Source organism: Antrostomus carolinensis, unplaced genomic scaffold (assembly GCF_000700745.2).
Source record: "Antrostomus carolinensis isolate BGI_N321 unplaced genomic scaffold, ASM70074v2 scaffold10254, whole genome shotgun sequence".
NCBI lineage: Eukaryota > Metazoa > Chordata > Aves > Caprimulgiformes > Caprimulgidae > Antrostomus > Antrostomus carolinensis.
In genome coordinates, this window is record NW_010311392.1 from 19,505 (window position 1) to 30,131 (window position 10,627).

Here is a 10,627-nt window from a genome sequence, read left to right on the forward strand (position 1 = left end):
ACATCAGTCAGCCAGGGTGTCTTTCAGCCTGTCAGAGAGCTTTGGCAGATCCCAGCTTCCATTGTAGCAAAATCCACAGGGGAAGGAGCAGGTCTCTGTTTTTTTTTTATAATGTAATCTATCAAAATCACGGTCTGAAATCCCTTACTAAGACTGTTAACAGTGGAGGAGACCCAACTGTTAGTACCTTTACTCGGCAGTATCACATATATCAGAAGAGAGAGAAAAGGGGAGTGAACATGGAAAGATCCTGCCTGTGGACTGTTCTGCTGTAGCTATGCCAAATGACCTCTTTTCCTTCAATAGTTTTGCTCTGTCAGTCAGCTCTCTTTGCATGTGTTTGGTAGCTCTTTTAATACTATGGGCTTAGATTGGCAGTTGTTTACATTTTTCCCTGAGCCAGCCATTCCAAACTTTTAATGGCCCGATCCACTAGTTAGGTATTTACACTCTCCTGGACCCTCTTTCTGAAACTCAACCAACAATTTATTTGAGCTGTCTTTTCTTTAGAGACTGCACTTTTAGCAACTTAAGCAATAGAGCAAGTGAACTGCAAATTTTGATAACAAGCCATCTTTATATGATCTTTATTAAGAAGAGATTTATTGTCATACTTCCCCAAAGAAGATTTTTCTGAGCCTGGGAAAACTCTGTTTCAGGTTTTCATTTGAAGGAATTTATTCCTTTCTGTTTTTTCTACATATCATGACTGTCCAGCTGAGAGTAAGCTGCAATCTCTTAAAGTCCCAAGAACCATATCATTCTGATTCTCTAGCAAAGCTTTTTTTAACATTTCAAATTTATTGAAACTTCTAGCTGTATGTTTAAAGCTTTAAACAGTAGGCACCCAGACCTTACCAACATAGGCTTCAGATTGCATTAAGACTTCTTACTCCTTCTGCCTCCTCTCTGGCAGCATTGGTTGCATGTTGTGCAGGAGATCATACCTCTGTCAACTGTAGGTCAGCTGCTTTCAGCCAATAGTCTTGATTTGGCCAAATTGTCTTGTTTCTTACCACAGAATGCCATTACTTTTCTCCTTGAGTAAGGGAATGGTAAAGAGTTGCCTGCAGTGGATCCACATGAAAAAATAAAGATGCTTCTTGACTTGACAGTGACTTTAAAGGAATTATTCAGTCCACCTTTATTCCACAACATTTTTTCCTGCCACTATGAGATGGTTCCCTGGGCAGCACCTTTGGTGAAGGACCCTAACAGTATTTGGGGCCACTCTCACACATTAGTACTGAGCAGCATAACATCAGGGAACAGAGCATAATAAAGATTCCAGATGATGTGAGAAAAAAATGATTGAAAATGCTGGGCAATGGGTATACACGTTTACCATGTGCAAATGTTTAAAATAAATCACAAAAAGCTGTTATTGTTAAGTAACCTTCCTTAGTGTGATGAAATGGGTCAATATAATCCTGCATCTGCCATGAACTCAATGATTTTAATTTTGTAATGTGGTACAACTGCAGTATGAGTCCGATTGTTTTCTTATGGTTCCAGTTAAAAATTCAAAAAATAAAATATTAACATAGATGGCACTATTATAATGATTTTTTCTGAAAATGTACTTGAGAGCTAACACAGAAATTACCTAGTTCAGACTCTACAGAGTGTGCTGTGGAGTGAACCGATAGAAAGTAATTGTCAAGAGAGAGTAAGGAATTATCATTATTGTAAATTATGAACAGTAACTTTTACATTGCGCTGTTTTCTAAACCTGAATTTTTAAATAAGCAGCTTTTTAGTTGATACAATGCCAACTGATTTTAATATAGAAATCTTATATATTAAATCTTTAATATAGTATCTTCTTCTCTATTCTTCTTTGTTATTATTGATTAGAATCAAAGCATTTCGAACCCTCCAAGAAGCTCTCAAGTGCAACTATGAGCACTGGCAAATATGGGAGAACTATCTTCTCACCAGTACAGATGTTGGAGAGTTTTCAGAAGCAATTAAAGCTTATCACCGGCTCATGGACTTAAGAGAAAAGTACAATGATACACAGGTGGGGAAGTTTTCATATTAAGTCATTCTATATGTTCATTAATTTTTCTTGTAAGACAGAGATTTCTGCTGATAATGGTGTCAGTTATGATAGTATACATACCAGTGAAGTTATGTAGGCAAGCCTTTTATTGAGATCTCGACTGTAAGACTGTTTAAAAAAAAAAGGAAACTTTGCAGCCAGATTGCCTCAGACTTTGTGGAAGGACAAATATGAGTCTTGCAGTTTTAACGTCCATTCTTAAATAAAACACAATGCATAACCCCATCTTTCCATATTGTTCCTGCATATGTCAGTATCAGAAAAAATAATAAATAATTTAGTTTAAAAAAGGTAAGCTTTTCCCATGTGTTTGAAAAATCCACAAATGAGCCTTTGAAAGTGAATTGTTTCACAGATTAAATATGTTACAGTCAGAACCTTGATTCTTAATAACAAATTAAAATAAAGGAGATATTTTGCTCATCTTTCACTGTAGTTCATGTTAAGTTCAGTTAACTTCTATGTTTGTAAATGTATGCTCTGACAAAATCCAGAGAGCCTACTTTTACAGTGTCAGCCAGGGTGTTACCTTGCCTAAAACCAGGTCCTGATCCAAGCAGAGTTCTGTACACTCAGTGAAAACAGCAAGGTAAATCTGAAAGGCAAGCCAAAGAATCCCTTAAGCAGATTAGTGAAAAACTTCCAAAAACTTTTGCAAAATTAATGGATCTGATTTAAGAGCTTATGAGCTCTTAAGGAGTTTGTGTGTAGTACCAAGGTAAGAGGACCCAGCTGCTGCTGGTCATTGACACCATGATTATGTTTATTTTCTTATCGCATAAAATGATTAGAAGTAGCTTTCCTGGATTTTGGGAGTTTGAATCCAACGATGAGGAGAGAGAACAGATAGAATTAATTATGGCTGTGGAAACATCTAATTTGTTCACAGGGGGGCGGGGATGTTAAAAACTTTTTTCAGATTACTTTTTAATAACAAATTGTATATGAGTACAGTACATACTACCATAAAGCCAACCATGCTGAGGATAATATTCTGTATGAATAAAATCTTTTGGGTTTCATGTGGCAGAACTTTAAAAGGTCTCAAATTCTCTTTGCACTCATAAGTGTCTATGGAAAATAATCTTATATATGGTAAAGATTAGTGTGTTTGGCAGCTCCAGTATTGTGGTACTGGTGGGGCCTATGTGTTTATTCAGGGAATGTCTTGTACATGGTTGGCTTTTTAAAATATTTTTTTCTCAATTGTTAATTTAAATAACATTTTCACGGGTGGTCTACTGTATTATTTTAGTCAGATTGACTGCTGACCAGAAATAGAACTTTCTACATTATTTGTCCATTTTAGATATTTTGAGATGATAGACTCCTATTAGTGTGTTTTGTCAGATTTTATAGAGGATATTTTATTAAAATATTTGGGGATATTGCTTGCACTAAATTTGTATTTTTCTTCTATAACTTTTTTCATCTTGTTCTCATACAACTTTTATCATTTTTACAGAAGTATTTATATGCTATATATCCTAATTTTCTTTTCATCCTAATTTTAACTTTGACTTCTGATATGTAAAGTGCTTTATGGGTTTCATCATAACTTCTAATACGGTTTCCTCAATTAGAAGGATTTTCCTAGTTGACTAATAAAAACCTCAGAGACTGATTGAAGACTTTTAGAAAGGCTTTAATCTTACGAGGAAGAGTATTCCCATAGCAAAACAAAAAAGCACATAAAGCTAAAAGCTTCTGCTGAGATTGTTTGCAAAGCTCACCATTAATTTTTGAGCCTCTCCCATTTGCCAACTGGTCTGTTTTAAATAGAGGTGCTCTATAACCCTCTTGTGCAATTGTATTTTTGAAAAGTGAAATCATCAAACGTGAGTAAGTGGAAGCATACACCTCTGTTCCCATGCAACATAGTATGATCTTCTCTCAGCTTGTATTTAGTATTTATAGTCATCATAGATTTTAATTGATAGATTACTAAAATAGATGACATAGTGGTGAGAAAGAAGGTAGGAATTTAAAAATCCAGAAATATAAATATCCATTGGACTGGAAGAAATAATTTGGAATCATTAATTCCAGTTCTCTATGAAAACAGAAAGCCAATCGCTTTTAGCATAATCTTTGTTGCAGAATACCTCTTGTGAGACTGAATGCGTCAATTAAGAGTGTGCAATTGAATATATAATTTGAAATGTCCTTGGTTTGTGTAGTTACATCAAATTATTTTATGTCAGCATAGTATGAAGTCATATTTGTAAATAACAGTAAGGCATTCATATCTTCATCTGTGATTTCTGTTAGGCCATTGCTGTCTTTTTGTGACAGACTTCTGAGTACAGAATGCAGCTTTGGGAAATTTTGCTTCTGAGCTATTCTAGTTATTTAACGATGTCATCCTTGTGGCAAAGGTTCTGAGATCAGGATATCATGAGGCTTGAAGATATGTATATACAGATTCTGCAGACAGAATTGAACAAGGAAAAACTGAAGGGCTTTTTTTAAATGAGCGACAATGCAATAAAAGATTACAGCAAATGACATACTTTCAAAAGTTTCAGTTTCCCAGTATTCCTCTTAAATGTTATAAGCATGCTTTCTTACCTCCCCTCCTTACTAGTTCTTAAAATTTTCAAATTTCCCTTTTCCTTTTGATGTTCATGAACCTACTGAGAAATATACCTTGAAAACATTTAATATAGGTGTTATCTAATAAAAGATAATGGCTTGCTGAATTGACTGTAGTTTCAGCTAGTAGATCAGCCACTAGAAAGGACCTGAGAAGAAAGCCTTACCTGTTGTAATCATCAGTTTAGTCTCTGAATTATTAATCTGAGGTGGTAAATATACCTGAAAGGTTTCTGCAACTCCTAATTGTACTGCTTTGCACCACATGCATGCTTGTGGAGGCAAACGATCTTTTTTACTTGGAAAGCTGCAGTTCTGTGAATAACAAAGTTATTTTATTGGTGGAAAAGCTGTTTTGCCACACTACTCTCAGAAACCAGATCTTCATCCTGTGCTGTCAAAGAATATGAATTCAGAAGTATGGAAAAATGGCTCCTCTGTGCAGTTCTGTGTTCTGGAGAATCTAGCAAAGTTTTTCAGTTACCCTTTCCATCAAATATCATCCTCATTTCAGCAGTCTGTATTGCCAGACTGTTTGTAATAAGAGGCTGCAAGAGCATGTTCCAAGGGGATTTTGAGGAGCAAGGGTAGAAATTACTAGTTCCCAGAGCTCTGTTTCTTTCGAGTAGCTCACTAATGGCAGTTGTCTTCATTGTAAAACTTTCATTTGGGAGGGGCATAAGGATTGCTCATAGACTGCAGATTTGTCATTTTGGATCCAATAGCTCCTTTCTCTGGAGAAAAGGAGGCTGAGGGGAGACCTTGTTGCTCTCTACAGCTACCTGAAGGGAGAGTGTAGAGAGGTGGGGGACGGTCTCCTCTCCCAAGTAGCAAGTGACAGGATGAGAGGAAATGGCCTCAAGTTGCGCCAAGGGAAGTTTAGATTGGATATTAGGAAGAACTTCTTTACTGAAAGGGTTATCAGGTGTTGGAATGGGTTGCCCAGGGCAGTGGTTGAGTCCCTTGCATTATTTAAGAGTCGTCTTGATATAGTGCTGAGGGACATGGTTTAGTCATGGTTTAGGGGATTTGTCAGTGCTAGGTTAACGATTCGACTTGATGTTATTTTAGGTCTTTTCCAATCGAGGCAATTCTGCTGCTTGTGTAGGACCCTGGGCAGCAGAGCATTGCTTTATGTATGGCAGTTTAAAATCTCTTGGGAGATCTAAATTAAAATTTAACACTTAAGACAACCATCTAAAATTGAAAGCTGTTACACTGCTAATGCTTTTTGATGATTAGCACAATTCACTTGCAATTTGAAAGAGCTTTATTTAACAACTGGGCACAGCCGAATAGCGTTAATGATTCATTACTGTTTAATGGACCCTTTAATCCCAGCCTTCACACTAGTTTTATTTTAACTACTGTATTGCTAAAGCTTACATGATGAATTACTGAAAAAGGAGATAGATTATTATGATGAAAGTATAAGCAAAGCCTGAACTCTATGGGAATATAGGTAATTTTTCAGTTGCTAAATTCTACTGACTGAGGAAACTTTCTTTGTTCATGTGCAAACTAAACAGCATTAGCTTTAAAACTTTGGATAACCAGACATGATATTCATGCTAACTAACTTTTTGGATTTCTGAGTAACAATTTTGTTAAACTGAGAAAGTGATAGAGAAGTCATACTTGTATGTATGAATCCTTCTGACCAGTTCTAGTTCCTTTCCAAAAGAGAACGTAGCTTAATGTATCTTCTTACACCTCTCTTATGATTTTTATTATAATGCTGTAGTAATGGCAATATCAATACTTGCTGATGTTTTTCTAGCAAATCATTATAGAAGACCTGATTCATTCAATGATGGGGGTTTTGTCCCTTAGATTCCAAATCATGGATGTAATACGAATTTCAGAACTTTTGGACTATTAATAGTTGCTCATATTTTCTGTTATCTTAAGTGAAAATCCAAGCTCTTTAACAGAAAAGAAAGAACAGCCAGTATGTCATATCATTTTATAAGGGCTATACTGTTAACACTTTGGGGGGGAGGAGGAGGGAACTATTTAGCTGATGTTCAGATGCTACTGTGATTTCCTATTGATTCTGAAAAGATATATAATTTTTTACACTTTCTGTTACATAGATTTGTTTCATAACATCATCAGCCATTTTGATTTATTTGGGTTGTTTTGCCAAAGATTTCCTATATCTGATAAAACTCAGTAATGAATTCTTGGGATGCATGTCAATTGAGTTATTCTATAGAAAAAACGTTGTTTTAGGAAAATAAAATCACACATACTAAACTGCATATATTTTTATTTAAGTGTAATACACTTTGATACTGTCATAATTTTTGCATTACTTTCTGCCAGTGAACTACATCTTGGTTTGTGAGGATGCACCACTGTCTTTCTTTTACTAGAGTGGTGGTATATTTGTGTGGTTTGGGGCTATTCACAGATCATCTTTGAAATTGGTCTTATTACTGTCTTGATATTAGTATTGCTATTAATGTGATTTTATTGTAAGTATTAATATCATACGGACAAAAATGTTGAAGCATTAAAGTTGCCAAATGATAACTTGCAAGTTAGGCAGTACCAGCATGAAGGTGTTTGTATTCCCTTTGCCAGCCTAGCTTGAATGGAAGCCCTATGAGACTTCCATTTTGTTTTTTATCGTTATTTCTTCCCCAGTCTCAGTGTCTCATGCACTACACAGAGCAGGTAGTTCTCAGTAATAAGCCACAGTATTTCTGGATTTTACTTTCTTCTAATTCACCATATGATCCAATGTCTTAACTTACATATGGTGTTTCTCTTTTTATGGAGAAGGAACTGAGGCACAGCATAACTCCTTTCTAATTTTCAGTGTTTAGTTTGGGACACGAAGACTCACGTTTTTTTCAAGGACACTTGGTATTACATAGCATTTCATACATGCAAAGCCCAGCTCCCATTGAGTTCACCGGCAGCTGCACGAACTCAGCATTTCTGCAGGTCAGATCCCATATTCTCAAGCCAGTGACTCAGAAAGTACAGCCATTAAATAAACACTTGTAAAAACTTTGATTGAACTGACTTGTCTAGTAATTCACCAGAAGTGCATTAAACACAGTTTCCCAAAGTGGTATTCCAATTTCCATTTCAATTTTTACAGGTAGTTAAATAGAGGTCCTGTAAACAACAGTGCCTTCCACTCCTTGGATTAATCTGGTTCAGCTTCTTTACTGATCTTTTCATAACTGTATTATAAAGTGAAAATATTTTTAGGATATTGCCACAATTTCCTATACCACTCTTCTTCACACTACCCTGTCCCAGTTAGACAAATTTCTGTCTTAGCTGTTTGGCCTCTGTCTTCACCAACCATAGTATTGTACAGATGAGGTTTAAATTAGTTGAATTACTCCCCTAATAATGTATTTCTTAGTAAATTCTCTACTTGTCATATGGTACTGTATTTGCATTTTACTGAATCATTAATAGAGACCAAATATTACAAGTATCACTATATACACTGATGTTGATTTGAGCTGAAATAAAAACTCTTTCCTGCTGGTTTCTTAAGGTGCTGGCTATTCTGGTCAGAACAGTAGTGGATGGTGTGGAAGATCGCGCTGGAGAGGTGGCAAGTGGATTGAAGGGGAAATTGCAAGAGCTCCTGGGCAGAGTGACTTCACGAGTGACAAATGATGGGGAGATCTGGAGACTTTATGCCCAACTTTATGGAAATGGACAGAATGATAGTGGTGAAGATATTGAAAAGGTAAATGTGTTGTGAGGTTTACTTTTTTATGGATACTTCTGGTACAAACCTTCTGTTCTCTAAAAAACTATAGTGCTATGGTAAGACGTGCTCTTGTTGCAGATGTGTTTTGCTTTAGTGTTTCTATAAGTTTACTTTCTGCTTTTCATGTTCCTACAGCACACGTTGTTATTATCTAACAGGAGCAAGATGGTTTAAATCACTTTTTGTGGATTTTTAAAAAATCTCTTTTCAGTGTTTTATTTTAAAACATCATATTACAGCATATGTGCATTGTCTTGGATTTGTATTCTGAAACTTTTCTTGACAGCAATCTAACATCTATAATCTAATGGTGGTGGAGGGTTAAATTGGAATTTTTTATTTTGAAGACAAGATATTGCAGCTTCTAGAAAAAAGTGGATATTAATCACATGATCCAGTGGCATCATAAGCCATCTATATTCTTCTTTGCAATCACTAACGGAAAGTGCATTTAAGATAATCTGTACCACAGTTGGAGTTCCCAGAGTAAAAGTGCTGTGTCCTTACTTATCTTAAAATGGCATTAGCAATGATCATGCTATTTAATTCTTAATCTGTTGAACCATTGGTTTTGCTTTATCTGTCTCTAGTTTGCTACATTCACTTCAGTCTCTTGTTCCTATTGCCTCCCAGGTAATCAAGTTGATTGCATTTCCAAAATAACCACTCTGCGCTGCTACAAGTGTTTACTTTGTTATATGCTGGAGTGTGCTTTGCATTTGGTATTAAATTTCCAAAATTCAAATAGCCTTGCACACTCCAAGAATACTTACGAGCTATATCAGATCTTCACTGAAGCTGAAAATGCACAAGGTCAGCATTCAGTATGTGTTTCCTCATGCCTTTGGCCTGGGCAAAAATGTCAGTCTGGAGGATTGCTTGTTGCTTGATGTCAAGTGTATTAGGAAGATGGTTGGGCCTACAAATCGTATGCCTCTGAGGTTAAACTTAGAATTATTTGGACCTTGCTCATTGCCTTCCTCTTTATGCTCTACCCTGTGAAATGCCTTGTTTAGTCATTGCTGGTGTCCGTTATACCTCCAATTCTTCCCTTTTTTCCTTCCCTATTTTTCTTTACAGCTGAACAATAAAAGGGATTTGGCCTATTTAGAATTCAGAAATACAGACATTGCAATATCCTGTAATATATCCTCAAATTCTTACTCAGACATGCAAAGTAGCAGAGGCCCTGTCTATACTATAAATGTAATTGTTTCAGAATCTGGTTACATCACAGGATTTTTCACTAACCCAGTTAAAAACGTGGTTTCAATTTGTAGAGCAGACAGGACTTTAACTGTGTTTCCCAATCAGCCTGGTTATGGAACACGCTTACTGCCTTGCTTGTCCTTCAAAATGGGATGATGTTTATAAATACTAAGGTTTGCTTACGTGTGTATCCAAGTATCCTGGTATGATGGTACCATAGAGAGATCATGAAAGAGCAAAGCTGCCTAGAGCCACAGCATATATTAACTTACAGTGTAAAAATTAATTTACAATACACTAATCACTGTTAGCTTTTCTGATATCATATTATAAAGTAAAAATGTTAAAAACAGTATTTACTGGCTTCACTGCGCCAAGCACCTTCATGTGTCAGTCAGATATTAAGTGAATAGAACCATCTGTAGAAAAATTCCAGATGTATTGTTGCAGTTTTCTACCCACATTTATTATGCAAAAGGTCAATGAATTCTGAAAGGGCATTATTTACTATATTGTGGCATCATAGGACAAAGAGATGGGAACAGATCTATCACAGTGTCATGTACCTCCTTACAAATGTAGTGTTTGACCTTTATTCCATAATATAATGCCTTATTTAGTGCAGATTTAATTATATTTAACCGATTTTGTTCCTAACATTGCATTTGAAAGAAAAGCCTTGTATGTCTGGCTATTGTAAGGGGTGGGTTGGTTCTTGGTTTTTTTTACCTTTCTGCTCTGCTGCTATATCTGATGCCATAAATCACTAGAGTCTACAGTTACAGTTCATACCAGTGCTTTGTATATTGGATCAAAGTCAGACAGGGTTTACAAGTTAGGAATGTAAAACTATTGAAGTGTTGGGTTTGTGTTTTTGTTTGGGTTTTTTTTCTTTAGCTTAGCATATATTAACTCTGCCACCTCATTCAGTACTTCATTCTTTCCTATGCTGAATGCAGTCTAGTCCACCCCTTTCCCACTGAGGAATCTTTCCAACCTTCATGTTTCCT

General features: G+C 35.9%; 1 protein-coding gene across 1 annotated transcript in view; it reads left to right on the plus strand.

Annotated features, from left to right (window-relative positions):
• TTC27 (tetratricopeptide repeat domain 27) overlaps positions 1-10,627 on the plus strand; it is a 34,153-nt gene that overhangs the window by 17,784 nt on the left and 5,742 nt on the right. Inside the window, exons 6-7 of the mRNA XM_010166718.1 lie at positions 1,858-2,023; positions 8,187-8,384. Of these exons, the coding sequence (XP_010165020.1) occupies positions 1,858-2,023; positions 8,187-8,384 (364 nt within the window). The remainder of the gene's footprint in view (positions 1-1,857; positions 2,024-8,186; positions 8,385-10,627) is intronic.